Below are 22,282 nucleotides of genomic sequence, written 5' to 3' on the forward strand. Positions count from 1 at the left end.
CTAGACAATGCACCATCACAGAAGGAGGGAACTCTGAAAATGCTCACACTGGAGAAAAACCATTAGATTGGTGACTATTTGTCCTCATTTCCCAAGTCTAAAGGGAAAGTGGACTGTTGTTGATTGATTTAGTTCCGCCTGTTGCCCTTTTCATCAGTAATGCAGACCAAGTAATTATCCTCTTTGCTTTTTTTTAGTTACATCAGCCTTAGTAATGTACTTTTGCAGATGAGGAAATATTAATTGAGAATGAAAATGGAGTTGTTAAACAATAAAATTAAATAATGATGGCGTGGGAAGGACATCGTGTCATCAGTACATCAATATGTTGCAATCAAATTATCAAAGAAACGTCCTCTCTCTAATTCCCAGAAGAACGGTGCTGTGTCCTAAGGCCAGGCTAGGAGAAGCTTAGCTCTGTTGGGCATCATGTCCTAATGTGGAATCTTCCCAAGTTTGTGCTGTGTCTGGAATTCTCTGGGGCTGTTGGCTCTGCCTGTGCCCTTTGTGGGAAGTGTTTAATAGAGCTGGAGTCAGATCAGTGAGTTTCCTGGGCACCAGTTCTGGTTCTGCCCGTGATCTTCTCTGTGGCTTTAAGCCAAACGGGGAGAACTTGTCTGCACTTTAATTTTCCCATTTGGCAAGTGAGGAAGACAGTATTTATCTGTCAAATGTTTTAAAAACTGAATAGAAAAGAAACTTTAAATATAAGGGGTCATGCATCGTGCCAGCTGTGTTCCTGTCCAGACAGTGGGTAAATTTCAGTTCTCGTTCCGGGGCGAGATTTGGCAGGGAATCCGCACACTTGCAGTGCAGATTTCCCTTCTCCAGCCACCTCCGTTGCCTGGTTTGATTTTATCCGCTTTTTGGTCATTCTGAGCACTCTATGGATTAGTTCACCATAAGAAAATGTCGTCCCAAGTCTTATTCCCACTCCTGGTAGATGACCCAACTCTGGTTTTACTGAGAAGATTAAGGCTCATTTGGAAGAATTAAACTTGCTCATCTTTCTCATTTGTGTGTTAATGTATCTCCATCTCTGTGGCTGCCTCCCAGTTTCAGACAAAAAGGGGGCCTCTCTATCCCTCCTCTTCAGAGCTCACCCTTGCCCCTGTGTCCTGGACTGCCCTCCCCTGGGTTTGTTTGTTTTTTTCCCTCTTCCTCTTCCACTTTCCAGTACTTGCACGAGCCAGGTCTCCCTTGCAACAGCTTTCAAATGCGCCCAGCCTCCATTCTATTCTAAAAAGCACACAAGAACACCGGAACGCCTTTGCTTGACCTTGCTGTCTCTTCCAGTCTATTTATTGCCTTCTTTTTCCGTCAAGACATCTCAATTTCCTCTTCCTAGAGGTTAGTGCGGTGGCTTCCTTTCTCTGTCACTGTTGAAATTGCATTATCAGAGGTCACCATGGGGGCCCGGTGGGCCCAGGCCAGAGAGGGTTTTGTGTTAGCTTCACCCTTCTTGCTTTCTCAGAAGCATCACTTTTCTTTCCCTCTACTTTTTCTTTCACCCTTCCACTCTGACCTACTTCTCTGGTTACATTGTGTGTGTCCTAATCGTGTTTCCCAAAGTTTCCCACCACACAGCATTGTGGCTAAGAGTCTGAGCCCCGACATTAGCCTGTGGTTGAATTCTGACTCTGCCACCAATTAACTGCATGACGCTCGACAAGGTCATCTCCCGGTGCCTCAGTTTCCCCATCCTTAATACGGGGATCATAATAAGAGTACTTATCTTAGGTTTGTGGTAAGAATCAAACGAGATTGTTATACGCAAACAACGAATCATGGAACACTACATCAAAAACTAATGATGTAATGAATGGTGATTAACATAACATAATAAAATAAAATTAAAAAAAGAATTAAACGAGATGGTCTATGTAATATTTACTTCAATGTTTGGCACGTAAACATATCCAGTAAACATTTTTCAGCATAACAATGAACTCCGAGAGCTTTGAAAATGTGACTTCTTTTGTCTTAGGACATATTGCCCACTTTGCCAAACACAAGGCCAGACAATAATTAATGTAAATGGATTTATGGGAAGTCCAGGGAGGGAAGAGTGAGGGGAGGAAGAGAGGCCTCCAAATTGGCAAGTACAATTAATTATTCCCAGTTTTTTGTTTTGTTTTGTTTTACCAATAAATCCACAGTTTTGTTGGGAGTTTAAGTCGGTCCTTTCAGCACCGATGGTGTTTGTTGAGCAGAAAGGGGCGTCAGCGTTAAAAGCTGTAGCTGTTGGTGCACCAATCAGTCACAGAGAAGCTGCTTGGCCTGGAACGCAGTGTCCCATCCTTAGATTAAATACTGCTGGAACCGGATTAGGGAAGGAAGCCTTGCGGCGGCAGCTGCCCGGGGAGCCTGGAACCCGTCCATTGAGTGATGCTGCCATCTAGTGGCGTCACGGGGGAACCGCGCTGGGCAGAGCCCTTCATTTGGTGCAGGGGAAGAGCCTCGGAATTGCAGCCCTTGCTTCACGAAGTGTGGGTGAGACTCGGGCCGAGGGAAGAATAAGGGGAAAACACAGCAAGGGGAAGGGGGAACGACACCTCAGCACAGTTTGGGGAAGTAAAGGACACAAGTGAGGCTTGCAACCACTGAGAACAATCTCGTCGGTATTCGAGCGCAATTCCCTCCCCCACCCCAATACGGTCATCTAAACTTTGATTTTTTTTCCCCTGGGAATCTCACTTTCCAACACTCTGCGTGGACCCGTTATCCTGAACAGATCCTGTTTCACCTTCTCATTTCCCTTCTACGTTAGGAATTCAGGGCTGGGAAAATTGAGCCTAGTCATCCCACCTGGCGACCACAGCGGATCTGGGACCCGGGCTCCAGCCGCACCTGCCGCAGCTGACCACGTGACGGGCGCAGGTAAGGGCCGGCTGCCGGGACAGCGGCAGGGGGAGGCCCAGGTCGATCGGGGGTTTCCCGGGCGGTTTGGGACTGTCACTCGGGTCGCTGACATCAGGGGCAATTGACGTCCTCTTTGTAAAACTGAAGTGGGCAATGCTGGCCGTGAAGCCAGTCTTTCTTCTCTTCACAAACTATGTCAGTCCACCTCTACCCAAGAGATGGATTATAGATCATTGTATCCAGGCATCAGAGAGCTTTAGGAAGGGGGGAGGGGGACTGAAGGCGAGATATTGGTGCTTCAAACCGAAGCGTGGACACAGCGTGTCCTTCCCTGGTGAGCACGCAGGGCGCTTTCTGGGGACTGGACATCGCCTTGCACACAGTGATATTCTGCACACACAAGTACAGATGCTGGACCTCCGCTCTGCCGTTTGTTACTAGCGATTTGACTTGAGTCGTTTACATTGATTGCTCTCAGCATCATCTCCCTCTTTGCTAAAATGGACATAATTAAACTGACCTCTCAAGATTACTGTGAAGATTAAATCCAACACAAGAAGAGCCTCTTATTTGGAAGACTGGGCCTGGATTTGAGAGAGCTAATGGAAGAAGGTGGTTAAAGCAGAGAATCAGAGAAGAGGCTGCGCGCCTCAAATATTTTACTCTCAATTATGGACTTTCCCGGTCTTTAAGGTAGGGCTGTGGTCTTTTCTTTGAATATGGATCCACGAGCTGGTGGATCTTGAGGCGTCTTACATAAGGCACACACATCATCTGTGAGTTCTGGTTTTGGTTTCTTTCAGTGGAATGAGAGCTGAAAGGCACCTGGGGAGAACTGTATAAAGTCACTTCTGGGCAGCCATTCAGATTCCAGTTATGGTTCCATGAAGACTCTTTCCAAACGTGTACTGTCCACACCGTTTCTAAGTAGACAGCAAGTTTTTAGCAGCTTCCCATTGTTGGATCTTTCCAAAACATTCCATTTTGCATTCATAGAAACAACTTCCTTTCTTGGTATATTCACTTTTCATCAATTTCTCAACTGTTTAAATGCCACAGTTACGATAACAAGTACAGGTGTCAGAAACTGGTTCTTGGTCAGCATAAAAGGAGGAGTGAGAGTGGGCACCATCAACCACACGCACCGGTTGGTGCAGTTCACGGAGGGCCTGGAGAATACAGTCCCCCTGGCAAGCTGGCTCAGCAGAGCTTAGCTGAAACAGCGTCTCCTGCATGTGTACAAAGTGCTAAATAGGGTACCTAGCATACACAGTGCCCAATACTGGGTAGCTATTAATATTATTATGATGATTAATAAGGTAGTGTTGGGAGGGTTTTTAGAAATCTAACAGTTTTGGGGCACCTGGGTGGCTCAGTCGGTTAAGCAGACAACTCTTGATTTCAGCTCAGGTCATGATCTCAGGATCCTGAGGTCGAGCCCTGCGTCAGGCTCCGTGCTAGGCATGGAGTCTGCTGGAGATTCTTTCTCTCCCTCTCCCTCTGCCCCTCTCCCCCTAAAAAAAAAGAAATCTACAGTTCCTTCCCCTTGTTTTACAGAAATGATCAAAGTGTTTTGTAATTTTGGCCTTCATAATATACCTTTTGGCTTCACTAAGTAAAAGGATTATTGACTATAAACCTAATATTTTCAGTCAGAAGAATTTAAATTTACAGAGGTATTTGGGAGTCAGCCTAAAGCACAAAGCAGTTTTCTAGGTCACCCTAAATCCATGTCTGTTCAGGAAGACCAGGTAGAATCACAATATGGTGATGAAGACAAGCTCCAGGGTCTCAGAAATGGTGAAAACCAGGGGACAAGGCATTATTAGCACACCCAGGAAGGACTTCCCAGAGGAAGCAGAACACGGTGAAGAATGCACACAGGGATGAATGAAACTGTAAGCAGAGCCATGCCTTTGGCTTCAAAGTGGCCAGGTGGCCTCCCAGACTCAGTCACACCGGTCTGGGCATCTGGGATGACCTGATCAACCTGCCAGAAAAACCTAATCCCTCAAAGCAAAGTGTGGGGGTGAGTGGGCTTGCAGCTGGGGTTAGGACACCTAAGAAATCTTTGAATGCATAGACTGTGTTTAAAATGCTCCTCTCTGAGATCCTGCATGGCAACAGATGGAAACTGTCCTTTTGTTTGATTGGATTGGGTCTAAAGGACTTAAGTTTTGGAAAAGAGAAGGGAGGAGGACACCACAGGCAGGAAGGAGGGCCCCTAGGTAGTGGGAGCTGTAAGCTCAAGAGCCACAAAGCTCCAGGTGAGGAGTAACTTCTATGTTTGTTTTCTCTTTTAAGGAAACTTTTCATCTAAGAATAGTATCCAAGAAGAGTGTACAAATCATAACCTGTACCGCTCAATGTGATTTTTATCGTGAAAGAAATTCAAGGTGCTTCACGGACATATGTTGTCAATGCCATGTCCTCTGCAAAGACTCTCTCCTCTCTTACCCTCTTGGCCCCAGCTGCTCCTCTGACTTCTGGGGTCTCTCCCAAAGCGTGCAGTACGCCAATTCTGGAGTTATTTAAGTTCCACTGGAGAAGCAGTAAAAAAAAAAGTGCAGTGCTCAGGCCCTGTGCGCTCTGCGATTGTGACCCAGTAACGACGGGGTAGGGGTTTATAACAAGCCCTACAGGGGATTCTAATGTCGGGGGCCTGGCCAGCGCTGTGGGAAATGATTTGTTTTTCCTACACCAGAAATGGACATGAGCCCTGACAAGCTGTACGATTGAACTAGATCCTAGTTTCCATCTGGTACTGGGGACGTGGGGCGGTAGGAAGCGCTTGCTAGCAGAGGTGGTGAGCTAGAGGGGGAGCCCTGGGCGGGTTCCTAACCACATTCTGAATCTACCACGCAGAGCACTCAACCCTCATGGACTTAGCACGGCTTGAGAGCCTTCCATGACCTTAAACTTTACACATGCCTCTGAAGAAGTGACAGGGCTGGATGCTTGGCTTCTGAAGCCCAGAGCAGATGTTTTGGATGGCTGAACCCCTTACCTGCTGTGCTAATCCTACAAGAGAAGTCCAGCATAATGAACGGGGAACCAGCTTTGCTTTCCTTCTCCATGGAGAGAAGCCTCTGCTGTGATGTTCATGCCTCAGAACAGAGATACAAGCTGTTTTATAATGAGGCTTGTGCCTCCTTAGTAAGCAGCCCCAGCTTGACCAACTTCGCTTCTTTTAAGCTCCCCTACCCACAGCCAGGTGCTCATCAACTCTGATCAGGAGCATTCAACCCAACGAGTGGCAGGTTCTACTGAAACAGAAGGCTGTGTGCAGAAAACCCCAAAGGAAACAGCCAAGCATGTTTGGCCTCAGTGTGAATTTTAAAATCCCTCCTGGAGAAGGCCGGCATAGTAATAGCAGTGGTTTTCTAAGTGTGGTCGCCAGACCAGCAGCACCCCGGTGTGGATCTGGGGCCCTGCTTCAGACGTACAGAATCAGAAACTCTGGGGATCGGGGCTGGGAGTCTGTGCTGTAACAAGTCCTCGGGGTGATTCTAGCACACGTGCAGCGTGAGAACCACTGGCTTAATGGAATGTAAAACTTACGGAATGCCTTTATTCAAACAAAGAAAATATTGCTAATTGGTGGGGGTGATTTTTTTCTGGGCTTTTATTTGAGATCCCCATTGCAGTAGTGGGGGGAGCTCTGCTGGCCAGAGATGAAGAAGAAATAGAGCCGAGGGGCTGGAGATGAAGAAGTGTTTTCATGGATCTCTCCAGTGTCTTCTGACCAAGAGAGCATTATGGAAACCAGCAGGGGTGGAGAGGCAAGACAGTGGAGAAACCAAATCCCGATGCACCTCCAGGGCAAACAGAGTCAAATGTTCCAAAGCACAGCTGTTTAAGAGCTGGGTTGTGTCAGCCACCTGTGTTTAAATAAGTTTGCAATTCAAGTACAGTAAGTAGGGTGGCCAGCATGTCCAGGTTTGCGTGGGATGTCCCTGGTCTTAGCACTCAAAATCCCACAGCTCAGGAAACCCCTCAGGTCCAGGCTCCAGTGTGTGTTTTTCCCATACCACCAATCAAGTCTCCAATTCTCAGCAGATACCCACTGGATGTCCTATAATTCAGTTCAGTTTTGACACTATCTTCTTAGAGATAGTGTCAGATCCACAGGTTATGGGCTCCAACCTACAAGGCAGTCCCCACTCCCTTTCCTTTAGATGTCAGTAGCAAGTCTGGGTTGTCACCAACCAGCTATAGACTGGATGTTCCCGCAGCCCCCTCCTTGGGTTTGAGGAATTTGCCAGAATGGCTCACAGAAATCAGAGAAACATTTTACTTACTGAGTCACCGGTTTATTATAAAAGGATATAACTCAGGAAAAGCCAGATGGGAGATGCATAGGGTGACATATGGGGAAAGAGCATTGAGCTGCTACGCCCTGAATGTACCACTCTCCCCAGATCTCCACGTGTTCAACAACCCGGAAGCTCTCTGAACCACCTCCTTTTGGGGTTTTGTCGAGGCTTCATTTTACCTAGGCACAATTGATTCAATCATTGACCGTTGGTTGTTGAACTCCATCTCCAGCCCCTCTGGCCTCCCAACAGGAGGCGAGGGGACTGAAGTTTCCAACCCTCATTCCCCTGGCAACCAGCTTCATCCCTTAGTGAGAAAGGGCTTTCTGAAAGTCGCCTCATTAACATGACAAAAGACGCCTTGATCACTGTAACCACTTGGGAAATTCTAACGGGTTTAGGATCGCTGTGCCAGGAACAGGGACAAAGACCAAGTATATATTTATTATAAGTCACCATATTGCAGGGCAAACTGAGGTGACTGGTCAGTACTCACCCTGGTTCAGTGACCGTCCAGTGGAATTACTGGGTGAGCTTTTTTTTTTAAGATTTTTTTTTTTTTAATTTATTTATTTGACAGAGAGAGAGACACAGCAAGAGAGGGAACACAAGCAGGGAGAGTGGGAGAGGGAGAAGCAGGCTTCCCACTGAGCAGGGAGCCCGATGTGGGACTCGATCCCAGGACCCTGAGATCATGACCTGGGCCGAAGGCAGACGCTTAACGACTGAGCCACCCAGGTGCCCCCTGGGTGAGCTTTAAAATGACTTGATGCCAGGGCTCACCTCCAGAGATGGTGATAGACTTGGTCTCAGGCACGGCCAGGGCATCAGGAGATGGAAAGTTCCTTAGGTGACTTTACTGTGGCTAGCGACAGAGAACCCATGCAGCTCCTTGCCTATCATTTCTCCTACTAAATTTTTTTTAACCACAACAAAAGTCAATAGTTCTGATGAAGTTAGACTCCTAACCACATACCACATTCAAAAATGTACTCAAAATGGATCAACAGTCTAAATATAAGAGCTAAAACTGTAAAAAATCTTGGAAGAAAACATAGGGGGAAGTCTTCATGACTTTGGATCTGGCAGTGGATTCTAGTATCCTAGTTCAGACTTCTACTAGTTCAGGCTCGTTTATACTAGTTTATACTAGTGTACCTCAACTCGGGCTGTAGATCAGAAATACTTTGTGAGCTATATTTATTTATAATATATATTTTAAATAATATATACATGTGGTGAAATTACAAAACTGTAGATATTTAAAAAAGTATGAAAAAGTAAGTGTTCTTCTCACCCTGGTTGCTCAGATTTCTACCCCACAGGCAGTTTTTATTAAAATTTCTTGGGTATTCTTCCCTGTTCTACGCACGTGCAAGCATATATGTACATATATATTTCCCTTTCTCATACTAACAGTAACATACTAATCTTCACTTTTCACTCAACAGCATGTTTTGGAGATCATTTTAGCATAGGTAGATCTGCCCAAAATTCTTTTTTTCCTTCCAAAAAATTATGTTTATTAACATATATTATCTATATAGATTTTTCTCTTTTTTTTAAAGTATTTTTTAGTGGGGTTTTTTTTTTTTTTGCCCAATATTCTTTTTAATTACAACATTGTGGTCATCTATAGTTGCGTAGTTGTAATAGATAGGTCTAACTTATTTATATTAAATAACTAGTTACAACTATTAAAGGACATTAGATTGTTCATTACAAAGTGGTAGGGCCTATCCTATCCGTATGTCTTTGAGTAGATGATGTACCAGTGTATCCCTTGGGACGCAAGAATGGCTGAAAGATATGTGCATTTCACAATTAGAGGAGATGACATCAAGATCCCCTCTAAAATGCAGTACCAATTTACATTCCTGGGCATCTTTTAAAAACACAGAGTTTCAGGCTACATTTTACTTTAACTCATGAGAATCTGTGTGGGTGGGGCCTAGAATCTTTATTTCATTTCTTTGGTGATTCTGGTACAAGAAGGCTCTTGGATGGAATGGGAACCACGGGACAGACCATCTGGATGCCCCTGCTGCATTTCCTCCTGCTTTTTATCTTTTGATGGGACTGTTCCATCTCCTCATCAAGGGGACAGGCTCCTAAAGGACAGGCCTCTGGGATGTTGCTTCTTTATGTTCTTACCCTGGCACAGTGTTTTGTATGACACTGCTTGTTGGTGACAAGGCTTGGCAGAAGGTTTGTGGCTCACATGACGATTCTGTTTTCTTTTAGTTCCATGGATCAAACACAGAGAGGAATCCTGGGCCAGCCCCTGCCCATCCCCACCACCCAGCCCAAGAAGAAAAGGACGTCAATGATGTCTTTCTTTTCCAAGGTCTGTCACAAAATATTATAAACCAAGGTCCCTCCCAACAACCACATGTAACAGCGCCTGGTCTGCATTAGTTGTGGTGGCTCCACTGAGGTGTTCTGAAAAAAGCTTAATGACACTTCTTATAACACGGACCGAATGTTTATAGGATAGCAAGATAAGATGGGAGGAATTTGGCTTGCTGCTAACTTAATCATAAAAGTATAGAATGAACTGCAATGCATACTGAGAAATAATGGTGAGACCTGGTGATCATCCAAATACCGAATAGGACTGTGGGTCCAGTCTGCAGCCCCTCACTCCCCAGGATGGTGAGGAGGTGGTTTTTTCCTGGATCTTGTCTGGATCCTGCATTGTCTTGGTTCTGATGTTGGCACATGTTGCTGTGTCGTGTGAAGCACAGAACACTGCGGCCTGCCTCGTCTCATAGGCTCACGACAGAGGTAACCCGGCCCTTACCCTGCAGTGAGAGTTCAGTCCCTGAAGTAGCTTCCTGCATTGGCCACACGGGGTTTCCCAATTTGCATTACTTACGCGTTTCTTTTCCTAATCTTAGTTGCTCAGATGTATGCATTCTGGTGGGACATCCTTTAGGTGCCCTGAGATGTTTGAAGATGTGGTTTGCTAGTTGGGTCAAATGCTGTCGAGAGGTTGATGAAGACAAGTACTGAGAATTAACCCTTGGATTTGGCCACATCAACCTGACTGCAGAAGGTTCAAGAGATAACGGAGAGACAAATTGGAGAAAACCAGTATAGACACATCTTTTAAGGTGTTTAGCTACAAGGTAGAGCAGAAAAGTGGGGAAAAGCTGGAGGAGTAAGAAGAGTTGGGGAGGGGCGCCTGGGTGGCTCAGTTGTTAAGCGTCTGCCTTCGGCTCAGGTCATGATCCCAGGGTCCTGGGTTCGAGCCCCGCATCGGGCTCCCCGCTCGGCGGGAAGCCTGCTGCTCCCTCTCCCACTCCCCCTGCTTGTGTTCTCTCTCTCGCTGTGTCTCTCTCTGTCAAATAAATAAATAAAAATCTTAAAAAAAAAAGAAGAGTTGGGGAAATGCTTTTCTTTGAGATGGAAGCAGCCGAGCATTTGTTGTCCTGTGAAGGATCCCTGGTCTCAGCTCACATCAACTGTCTAAAGCCCCCTTTCTTTCTTTTTTTTTTTAAATGATTTTATTTATTTATTTGACACAGAGAGAGAGAGAGAGTGCGAAAGAGCACAAGCGGTGGGTGGGGAACCCAATGCGGGGCTGGATCCCGGGACCCAAGCATCATGACCTGAGCCCAAGACAGATGCTTAACTGACTGAGCCACCCAGGCGCCCCTGAAGCCCCCTTTCTTCTGAGCTCTAGCACACCCGCAGTGATCCTAGAGCACCTGTCCCCATACTTCCCCCAACCTACCTCAACACCAACCCTGCATTATTTGTCTCTACCTCTTTCCTCTTCCATCCATTTTCTTCATTGTGTAGATCAAACTAATGTATTTCCAGCAAAAATCGGGTGTCTTTAGGTGGAGAAAGATGGGCTAAGTTGAGCAGGCCACACAGGATTTTCTTTAGAGGGAGGGATTGGGGTTGGGATGGGTATGACTCTGAACAGTCCCCAAATCAATACATTTTTTTTAAAGATTTTATTTATTTATTCATAAGAGACAGAGAGAGAGAGGCAGAGGGAGAAGCAGGCTCCCCGCTGAGCCGGGAGCCCGATGCGGGACTCGATCTCAGGACCCTGGGATCATGACCTGAGCCGAAAGCAGACGCTTAACCATCTGAGCCACCCAGGCGCCCCCAAATCAATACATTTTTGACTTACTACCCAGGTCTCTTGGACACTGAGGTTCCAGAAGCGGGAGTCTCTGAAGAATGTGTTCTCCAACTTGGCAGAAAGAGCCCAGGACCCCAACGCTAAAAAGCGTCACATGGCAATGAGAGGCCTGGGAACCATGGCCTGTGAGACCCCGGACAAGGTAGGAGGGAAAAGTGGCACCTGGCCAGCCCTCATGGCCTGGAGTCTCGGACTGGGAGACAGTGCTTCATGTCCCAGTTATCTGTTGCTGTGTGACAGATCACCACAGACCTAGCATCCATCCTCTTGAAGTTTCCTTGGGTTAGGGGTTTAGGTACGGCATGGCCAGGTCCTCTGTTCAGGATCTCACAAGGCTACCATCAAGGTGTGGGTCAGACTGCATTCCTTTCTGAAGCCTAGGCTCCTCTTCTAAGCTTCTGTGGCCGTTGGAAGAACACGGCTCCTTCCAGTTGTAGGACCGAGGTCCCTGCTCTCTTGCTGACTGGCCAGCTCCGCTCCTTGAGGCTGTTCTCTTAGAGCATGTGAGCTTTCTTCTTCAAGGCCAACAGGAGAGCCTCTACCACTCATGTCTGCTCAGGTGGACTCTTACGTAATATAATGTAACCATGGGAATGATATCCCATCACTGTCGTCATATTCTAGAGACTAGAAGCAAAGTCACTGGTTCTTTCCACGCTCAATAGAAAGAGACTGTACAAGGGTGTGACTCATTTGGGGTTATTTGGGGGTCATCACACCTCAGTATTATCAGCCTTGGGAAACAGAGCTGCAGATGGGATTAACACACCCCTGGACATCACCCTCTTGGGTGAATTTAATTGATTTTTGAATAATTTATGCCTGTTTAGTAAAAGATGTTTTCCCCACCTCTGCTTTTAGCATCTGTTGACTTCAGTGACCATTTCATCTCATCCCCGATAAAAGTATCCGCTATGCCCCAGATGTCTAGATCATCCAGCCCACCGCACTCCTTGACGTGCCCTTCCGGCCTCATCTGCTCATAGACCAGCTCCAGATTGCTCTTTCTGTTCCTCTTCCAAGACTGAGCTGGCTCTTGGGTCAGGTTAATGGAAGCATTTGTTATTTTAATGAGATTTGTTGCTGCCACGCTCTCAGTCCAAGTCCTAGGTTATTGGAAGATTAGAAGTAGGATTGCTCTTCAACGCACGGGGAACAATTTCTGGACTACTCATGCTTTTCAAACTGTGTTAACAGGTGAGAAAGTATAAGAAAATTGTCCTAGATCTGCTGGTGCGTGGACTGTATGACCCTGTGAGTGCTGAAGTTATCCACGAGAGCATGAAGACTCTGACCATCATCTTGGGCAAGATCCAGGGGAAAAGTCTGGGCTCTTTCTTCGTAGACATCACTCTTCAGACCAGGACTTTGTTAGATGACGTAAGTGAGACAATTCAGAAGAATTCTGGGTTATTAAAGTTGAAGTGGGATGAGAAATGTGAGCCCTGGGTGGCGTGTGGCTCAGAGAACATGGTCTGTATTATTCACTTATTTATTAAGAAATCATTGAGAGGCTAGTATCATACTGGGGGTTATGGAAGACATATAAAGAAGGAGGAGTTTTTGTTGTTATAGAGAAGTGAATATATATATACCGATGATGAAGGTGGTGATGGAGATGATAGTGAAGATGCTGGTAACAGCGCCCTCATGTATTCAGTACTTTGTTATGAATGTGACAATAACAGTACTTAGTGTTTAGCGAGCCAGGCACGGTGCTAGGCAGTTTTCATGGGTTATCTCATAGAATCTTCTCAATAACCCTGTGACGTCGGCACTACTATTATCTTCACTTTATGAAGGAGGAAACCAAGCACAGAGAGTTTAGGGGACTTGCCCGAGATTCACAGAGCCTGTGAGAGGATGGATATGAGCCCAGGCTTTCTGACTATAGGACCTGTGCTCTTCACTGCCATGTGACAAGGCAGGCTAAGAAAAAAGTGCACTGATACGTTGTTTGCTCTGAAACTGTGGGGACTCTGAGATACCTTCCTTCCAAGCTAACCAGCTAGCCTGCTGCAGTTACACACACACACACACACACACACACACACACACACACACACACCCTCTAACAGAGAGATAATACCTGTAGAACAGGAAACAGACCTTTTATTTACTCACAAAGCACCTTACGAGAGTTGCCCACACCGAATTCCCCAGATGGACCTGCGCCACACGAGAGGAAAAGAAATCTTGAAATTATGAAACTTGGAGTTTACATAGGGGCTTCTGGCCCATTTGCCTCTCCTCACACTCAGAGAGACAGAGAGACCTTTGCTCTGGAATGCAAACCAGTCATCTCTGGTCTCTACTTTACCTCCCTGGAATGTAAACAAATATCTCCAGGAAGATGTCTAGATCTCCCTGCAGGTGCTATCTTAATTTCCAGGACTTGTTTGCCATACAATCACTTTTTTATACCCAGATGGACTGTAATTTTTGACCAGAAAGCCCTGGTTGTATATAGTAACCTGGAAATAGTCATGGAGAGTTGTTTCCTGACGGTGTATATCTAGCATGGCACCCTGACTGCTGTCGTATGCTGTGCTCGCCTGGGGATGTGTTCCCTGTCAGATGATTGTCAGGCCCCTAGCAGGCCAGGCACCCATTTTATGTGTCTTGTACCTCTTGTAGCGGTAGGGTACCATTGAATTGAATTACACACACACACACACACACACACACACACACACACACACACATTGGTAGAACAGTGAAGAAAGTGCAACACTAAAGCAATTTGTGTAAGTGTCCCATGTGCTAAAAAATATTTTTCAATAGTTCATGAAACAATCAGTGGTCTTTGGTCTTGCTGAGTGTCTGTGACCCCCAGTTCTAGGTGCTCCTTGCCCCTGAAGAGGCCCAGCCCAGCTCTGTTCCTTCTGGTTTGCCTGGACATTTCAGGGGACCAGGAAACACTGATCTAAAATCCCTTCACCAACAGTCAGGAGACTGGGTGCTACCCTGGTTCATGGTCACCAGACAGTGTGACTCCCACAAGTCTCTGAAATGCCCTGAGCCTTGGTCTCCTCATCAGGAAAGGGAGATACCTGGACCAGACCTCTCACCTTGGAGAACAAGAAAGGACTGAACCCACTGAGACACATTCAGAGACAAATCAGCCAACCGTACTAAAAGCAGGGAGAGATCGCAGGGTGTCAGGGAAGAAACAATTGTTATTTCTACTACAGAAGGAGAAACTCAGACCAGAAGTGAAGAGACATGCCCTTGTAGAAACTCTGTGAATAATCAACAGGAGATGGGTCGAATGAATTATAGTGCAGCCACCCCAAATTCCTTTAGGTAGTGACATGGAAAGAGCTCCCAGATAGATTGGTGAAAAATCAAAGTACATAACAGTGGGATGGTGTGCTTCCATTTGTGTAAAAATGTGAGAAAGGACTATATAATACATGTTTTATTCTTTTTCGTCTTAATTTTTTTGGAGGGATACACACAATATGTATAACTTTGTTCATTCATGGGAGAGAAATTGAGTGGCAGGCAGAAAGGGGTAGGAAAGAGACTTACTTTTGTTAATAAAACGATTTGGTTATTTTGAATTTTGAACCATACAAACATATTCTATCTCCAAGACATTGAATAATAAAGAACAGAGCTGGGAAGCTGGGATTAGCACAGTGATCCCCCGTCTAATTGTCTTGTCCTCTGAAGAAGATGGTTGTTGAAGACTCAGCCCGTCTCCTCTCTGTCCCCCACCTCAGGCAGCTAAGTGCTTTAGACTGGATCTGGTGAACCACCCCCTACCATGCAACAAAGAACGATGACTGTGATGTTCTCTGATGCAGTGGCCTTTTGGTAATGACCTGGGTTTTGTTGTTTTGTTCACCGGGGACCCACAGGAGAATGACAACCTGAGATATTCAGCCTTCGTCTTGTTTGGGCAATTGGCAGCCTATGCTGGGCGGAAATGGAAGACATTTTTCACCAGTCAGGTCAAGCAGACTCAAGATTCCCTCCTGATACATTTACAGGACAGAAATCCCCAGGTTGCCAAGGTAAGTCTTTGACTCTCCCACCGACTGCATGAGAGCTCTGGGCCATTCCTAAAGGGGCCTGCGGCTGTGCCCTGTTGTGATGAGCCACTAGACTCTCTGTTCTTGCCAGTTTCGTTAGGGACGCTCGGCAGTGTATCCACAGGAATCCTTGGAAAGGTGCCTGCCGGTGTGTCATCTCTCTCTGAGCAAGCGTGCTATTTTCCATTTGCTCCTGCCCCACCTGCCCGATCAGTGCCTGCCAATGGTAGATAAATTCAGGTTACTGGAGCGTGGGGGCCAGAGAGGCACGGGTTTAATCTGTGGGGCAGTAGCCCACATAATGAGGACATGAACTCATGCCACTTAGCTTCTGTCACTGTGTAGATTTCCCACCCCTGGCTTCTCAATCCCCTACAGAGCTTTTGTTTTATTCTTAGAGAAAACATGTCCTAACAGAGTTGGATCGATGTCAGGCTTTCAAAACCACTGGGAGCAAGAGGTTCCACCAAACCACTTGTCTTTTTTAAATTAGTGCCCACGAGAGAGAGACAGAGACAGAGAGAATTTGGGAATTTAGGAATTCAGAACTACTTTTGATGGGACAATAACCAGTGGTAAACTATAAAGTGATGCTCTCCCTACCAGCCCCAACTTATAGACCTGGCCATTTTAGAAGCAAAATCCTTTAAGGTTGACGTCTTCAAACTTTCTGGAAGTTACTTTCATACCCTCAGGGGCCCCCAGGCCACAGATAGGGTGCAATGCTCTTCCTTGCTTGGATTCTAGAACTCTCTAACGTTTTTTACAATAAGATGGTAATACTATTTTTCTCAGGCTTGCAAGACAACATTTCGAGCCTGTTCTCCATATCTGAAAGAAAGAAAGGAAAACAGCTTCCAGACTGAAGAAGATCAAAGGAACCCTAAACTCTGCCGGCAGCTGGTGAGTGAGAGAGGGTGTAGAGAATTCTCCCAGAGGTCCCTGCCCTCCTGGTGCCAACCCAGAAGGTGGCAAGCCACACGAGGGAGTTACTCCCTGTAAAATGCCTCAGGCCAATTGTGTTTCGATTGTAAGTGACCCATCATGCAATGTCAATGACAGAATGCCCGGAGGATTATGCACAAAATCTATTGGCACTTCCAGTGTAGATCATTAGATGAACGCAGGCCATGATCTCCACCTCTGAGAATCTGAAGATTGACAGTCCTCACGCTCTGCCTTTGACAACTGTCTACTCGTTGTAGAGTCAAGGAGGTGTGTGGAACCCGTCCCTCACGTGCGCTTTTGCTGATTTCTTTCAGAGCTACTATCATCCAGAGCTCCTGCAGTTCTTCTATGCAAATAAGATTCTGTAAACACAGAGCAGCAGGGAAATTGTTCCAGTGAGCACCTTGCTGGGGGGCTGATATTCCCCCCCTTTTAACTCCTCGGATGCTTCTGCTTGCCTCTTGGGATTGTAATAGAAAACGGGATGCTGGGAGAACAATTGATGGCAATTGCATGGAATTGTATGATTCTATCCAAAGTAAATTCTAAATTGCTTTTATGTATCTCTTTTCCTCCCCATACACATTTGATGAGAAGGTACATGCTTTGTTTAAAACATTGAAAGCATAGGTAGATTCAGTGCTTATTGCTCAGCTTTTTCCTTAAGTTCATCTGTTACCTTTTATTTTTTATTTTATTTTTAATTTCTGAGGTTTAGGAGAATATTACCTTAAGTTGTTGTTGTTTTTTTTTTAATCTGCCATTGATACTTTGCGATTTGTTATGGATACCTTTTATTGGCAGGACCTATTTAAAGTTGGCCAAGGGACCAAGAAGGGGGTTTGGAGAGTATCTTTAGCTTCTCATAATCTTCAGCAGTCATTGCCTCCAAGATCATTCCAAACACAAATTAATAAAGAGAAAGAAAAATCTGTAAAGCATGTGCTGAAAAACCTCAGGGTAATAGTAATGTATGTAATAATAAGTAACATTTATGGAAAATGTTTATTGGACACTAAGCGCTTTGCAAGTATTATTTAATACTTACAACAACCCTATAAGAAAGATACTATTATTATCCTCATTTTCCAGGTGAGAAAACTAAGGCACAGGGAAATTAACTAGCTTGCCCCAGATGACCCGGTGAGTGATGGAGCCGGAATTCCAGCCCAGACAGTCTGACTTCTGGAGCCTATATTCAATCACCATGTGATTCTGCTTCAATGTGGAGTAATTGACAGATAGCTAGAAACATAAAAAAAAAAATTAAAAACCCCTCAGCTTCTGCTCTATTCAACTCAATTACCTTTTGCTTTTATATGTACTAAATACACATTTTTATTAATTTAATTTGTGATCTAAGTATATATTTTTACTTGTCACCGCTTGGCTAATTATATCAATTTTTTGGTGATCAATTCTAGTTCTATGAGGGGTCACGTGGATCATGTAAAAAATTGCAAGAAAGGGCGCCTGGGTGGCTCAGTCATTAAGCGTCTGCCTTCGGCTCAGGTCATGATCCCAGGGTCCTGGGATCGAGTCCCACGTCGGGCTCCCTGCTCAGCGGGAGGCCTGCTTCTCCCTCTCCTTCTCCCCCTGCTTGTGTTCCCTCTCTCGCTGTGTCTCTCTCTGTCAAATAAATAAATAAAATCTTTAAAAAAATTTTTTTCGAGAAAAACCTCAGTCCTTCCCACCTTCCCTCTAACCAGTTTGCCTCCCAAGCTTCTCTTATAGAAATTCTGATATTATCACCAAACTTGGCATTCAGGCCATATGGGACGACTGTGTCCAGTTTGGGAAATGGAAAACACAAGAGGGTCATAAATGCTGCAGAGAGATCTTAATGTCATTCTGAAAACTGGGAACTCCATCTTCTGCTTAAGCTCTCCAGAGATAGGACTGTGTAACAGAGATGAGGGGGTTGTCTCCTAGGAGAGACAAGAATGTGGCAGATGGCAGAAGGCGGAGCAGGAACCAGGCATGAATGGGTTTTCTTTCTTCCTGTTTTGAAGCTGGGGTACATGACCCAGGGGCTCTGGGGAGTGACCCAGGCTCTGGAGCAGGTGGGATGGTTCTGAGCTGAGAGCCCTCTCCCCCTTCCCAGATGTTGGCCTGTTTGAAACTCTTTTGCAAGGTCCCTTTAGAATCTGAGGCAGTTCTAGTAAGGGATCAGTGAGTGGCCTGAGAAACAATTGCATTTTACCAGCGTTCAAAAAATGCAGAGGTGGAGTGGGGCAGGCAGGTTATGTGCTCTGGAGTAGAACCATCTATGTACTTCATGCCCCTTAGTTGAATAAAATTGTGGAAGATGCTATTGAGTTGACTTTAAGATTTGTGGTAGACTGTTACTTGGGGGGCCTCCAGTGAATCATGCCTCCTGATATCCATGCCCTTGTGTAGACCTCTCCCGTTGCCCCTGGGCTGGCTTTGTGACCCACGTTAACCATGAGAATGTGCGGAAAATACCACTATGCCAATTGTAGGCTACTCTTTAAGAGCCCTGGCAGCTTCCTGTTTTGTGCTTCAGGTGAAGCCAGCCGCCATGTAAGAAGCCAGGTTACCAGGAACAAAGAAGAATGTCTGAGATCACCATTTCGGAGGGAAGACCAAGCTAACTGCATGGAATGCCATGTGGAGGAGAGCTGAGGGGCCCAATCCACAATGAACTCTGAGGTCCAGACACGTGACGCAAGTTGGCCGTTCCAGCCAGACCCTGGCTGCGCAAGCGACACAGCTGACGCCAGCTGTCCCCATGAAGCCCATCCCAAATGGCAAAATTGTAAGCAAGTTAATCAAATGATTGTTGTTTTAAATCACTAACTTCTGGGATAGTTTGTCACTCAGCAATAAGTAACCAAAAGAGGTTCCTTATCATTAATTTTGTCATTTGGCCAGTTTTGTTTTGCTCTTAATAAGTCCTCCTTGAGTTTAAACTTTATTTCTAGAAAGTTATACTATGATGGAATTCCGTGGTGAGAGCAAGGGATGCCTTGCTTTTGGACCACAAGCGCTGCCTTGTTTTCGTCCTTGTTTTCCTCCTTGTTTTCCTTTTTCTATCTCACTGGGTGTATCACAGGACCCAGCACATAGCAGATGATCCAGAAACATTTGCTGAATGACTAAATAGTTGCAAATTGTAGCGGGAACAGAGTCCAAACTAGTTTGCTACTCTGGGCTCTCAGCCATGGGCTCACACTCTTCCTTGCCAGCTTTTTCTTCTGTTACTCTTTTTGCTTTAGCCAAGCTTGGCTCCTCTCTCTTCTTTAAACACTTCTTGGTCTCTTATGCTCCTTTGCCTTTGCTCAGTCTGTTCCTTTTGCTTTGAATTCCCTCCCGCCCAGCCATGCATACTCACAGGCACACCCAGACACACATTTCAGGTGTATATCTTATCCCTTCTCTAAGGGATCCCCTCAATCAGGAAAGAGCTCGTATCTCTGAATTCCCAGAACATTCTAGCAGTCTTATGCCACTCACCATGTTTTATCTCATTTGCAAGATTTTAACCTACATGTCTTCCCCCCCACCCCCCACCCCCGTTCGAGTGAAGCTGCTGAAGGAAGGATCTTACCTTGTATAGCTTTGTATCTGTCACATGACCTCAAAGATACTCAGTAAGTGCTTAGTAAATAAATGTGGATTGGGGAGAAAAAAATCAGGAAGTCATCTGAAGCTACTCCTCCTTGGGAGAAGCCCATTTTGTCAAATGAGGGCCATCATTTCTCTCCTTATAACCAATCTGCAGGTGACTTTTATGCTTGTGTACTTTAAGTACCCCTTTCCCCATAAGATGCCTGTTCATTTGCTAATCTAAAGGTAAGGCTTTGACATTTCTTACTTTTAAACTCTAGATATGCACCAGTTGAGTGAATTAAAGAAAGAAAAAGGGATGTTCAGGTGCTACCATGCTAAGTGCTCAGGGTAGAGATCCACATAAAACTTGGTCCCCGCTTTCCCGTTGCCCACACGATGGGCCTTTCTTAAAGGGAAGGAGAAAGGAGAGAAAGACAAAGAAGGACGTGGAAAATCTAAGAGGTAATCAGTACTGGTACTCGCTGTAAACAGAATCCAGTGGAATTCCACTCCATAGAGTTGAGTTACAAAAAGCACAAGTGCGTTTTACAAAGAGAGAAACAGTAGCTGTGTGGGGACAGCGAGCAGATAGTGCTGGAAATGAGGCAAATACGTATTTGTGCTTTTCTGCATTTTCCAAGTTTTCTGCCATAAGCATGTATTACTTTTGTAATCATAGAACACATGCAAAAATGCTCTTTAAAATAAAAATGAAATGTTTATCGGTATGTAAAGTGGTATGCTTCAGAAAGCCTGGGATGGTTATTGCTCACTCTTGGTAGTACATGTTTGCCTTTGTCCTTTTGTGACATTCTTGTTTTAGCCTATTGATGACAAATAAAATGACTTATGGTTGATTATCAGTGTATTTATATTACTGAATTTATGTTCTTTTCGTATGACCATAGTAGAATGAGTCTTCTGTTCCTGTTTTTATTTATGTGTTAAACACTCTTAGAAAACCCTTGGGTTCTAGAGAAACTCAATACATCCCAGTTTACTGAAGAGAGATGGTTTGATATCGCAAAGGCCCCTTAAAATTATCAAGTTAAGCAGACTCCCAAGCCTGACATATAAGATTCTTCATAATGGACACCAACTTACGATTTCCCTTGGCTCTTCCTAAATTCCTCCTACCTGGAATGCTTCACCCTCCATTTGCTTGTTTCTATCCACCATTCCCTGGGCTGATTCCAAGTGTCCTTCTTTTTCAGAGGTAGAGCAGAGCAATCGGGAAGATGGGGCTTGGAGTCAAGCCCTCCTCGTTGTGAATCTGGCTTTGCCACTTACTGGTATAACCTTGGGTAAGGCAGCCTGCAAACCTCAGTTTGCTGATCAGTGAAATGGACGTAATAATCCCACCCATAGCATTGGTGTGCTACAAAGATTCAATTGTGTAACATCGAACACTTTGCATAGTGCTTGGCACATGGAAGATGCTCAGGAAATGTTAGTTAATTTTGCTCCTGACCCCCAATCAGCTCTCCAGGTCCTGTTTCTTCTCTTCTTGGTGCTGCCCAGGTCTCCAGCGAGGTCCATTCTGGCTTTCAGTATGGGATCGGAGTGTCATCTTGATCCTCCCCAATGAATGATTGTAGTCCTAGGGTCAGCTCTGCCTCTTATTCCTCCCCAGGTCCTCAGGACTGTAGCGTTGAGCCTTGCCCACCACGGGTGTTCAATAAAGAATGATTGAATTTATGGAGTCACAAATACCAGTCCCTTGACCAAGCATGACACTGGAACCTCGTGGTCGGCTTTAGAATGGTCCGATGCATTTTAATAAGAACGAGAATCATAACTGACTGAGAAGAGCAAGCTGTTCTTTCCTAGTGGGCTCTTACAGGGGTGTCATGAGGGTTCAGAGCAGGAGTAGTGCCTTTTTATGCTCCAGAGCTGGCTTAAATGGGCTCTGTTCATTCCGTCCAAACAGCCCCAGTGGCTCCGTTAATAATTCTGTGTTGTATCTTTTGGGCGATCTCTTGTTAATAATTAACACCCCACCTTCTGTTTCTGAGTGTGATTTCTGTAATCATGTTCCTTTCAAGCTAATGAATTTCCTGCAGCATTTTGCAAATGTTAACCAGGTAATGGCCCAAATGTCTCCCCGCAAGAAGACAGTGTTTTTCAGAAACGTAGATCAGAGAGTTAAAACGTCATTTCCTGAGCCACGCTGCTCCAGGCACGTGCCTCTGCCTGGGCGAAAATACGATCCGAAATCCAATGCTTTTTGACACGCTCGCATGGACCGACTGCATCGGCAGGTGTAGCTTCCTTGGAGAAGGAAAGAAGCTCAGTCCCAAAGGTGACGTCACGTGTGCTGGAAGGACGCGTGAGCTGGTGTCAGAAGACCTGGCTTTGCGCCAGTTATCTTCATCAAGTCA

General features: G+C 45.4%; 1 protein-coding gene across 3 annotated transcripts in view; it reads left to right on the plus strand.

Annotated features, from left to right (window-relative positions):
- Nucleotides 1-20,759, plus strand: part of MRO (maestro) — a 31,793-nt gene extending 11,034 nt beyond the window's left edge. Inside the window, exons 1-8 of one of the 3 annotated variants that reach the window (XM_032422811.1) lie at nt 2,356-2,493; nt 2,771-2,880; nt 9,423-9,525; nt 11,336-11,482; nt 12,538-12,720; nt 15,207-15,362; nt 16,176-16,283; nt 18,856-20,759. In XM_032422811.1, coding sequence (XP_032278702.1) covers nt 9,427-9,525; nt 11,336-11,482; nt 12,538-12,720; nt 15,207-15,362; nt 16,176-16,283; nt 18,856-18,876 — 714 coding nt within the window. In that variant the 5' untranslated portion in view covers nt 2,356-2,493; nt 2,771-2,880; nt 9,423-9,426 and the 3' untranslated portion in view covers nt 18,877-20,759. Of the gene's footprint in view, nt 1-2,355; nt 2,494-2,770; nt 2,881-9,422; nt 9,526-11,335; nt 11,483-12,537; nt 12,721-15,206; nt 15,363-16,175; nt 16,284-16,642; nt 17,844-18,855 lie in introns of those variants that run through there. The other 2 variants (XM_032422809.1, XM_032422810.1) reach the window with 2 other exon arrangements.
- Nucleotides 20,760-22,282: the final 1,523 nt, after the last annotated feature.

The sequence above is a fragment of the Phoca vitulina genome, unplaced genomic scaffold (genome assembly GCF_004348235.1).
Source record: "Phoca vitulina isolate PV1807 unplaced genomic scaffold, GSC_HSeal_1.0 scaffold27, whole genome shotgun sequence".
NCBI classification, from domain to species: Eukaryota; Metazoa; Chordata; class Mammalia; order Carnivora; family Phocidae; genus Phoca; species Phoca vitulina.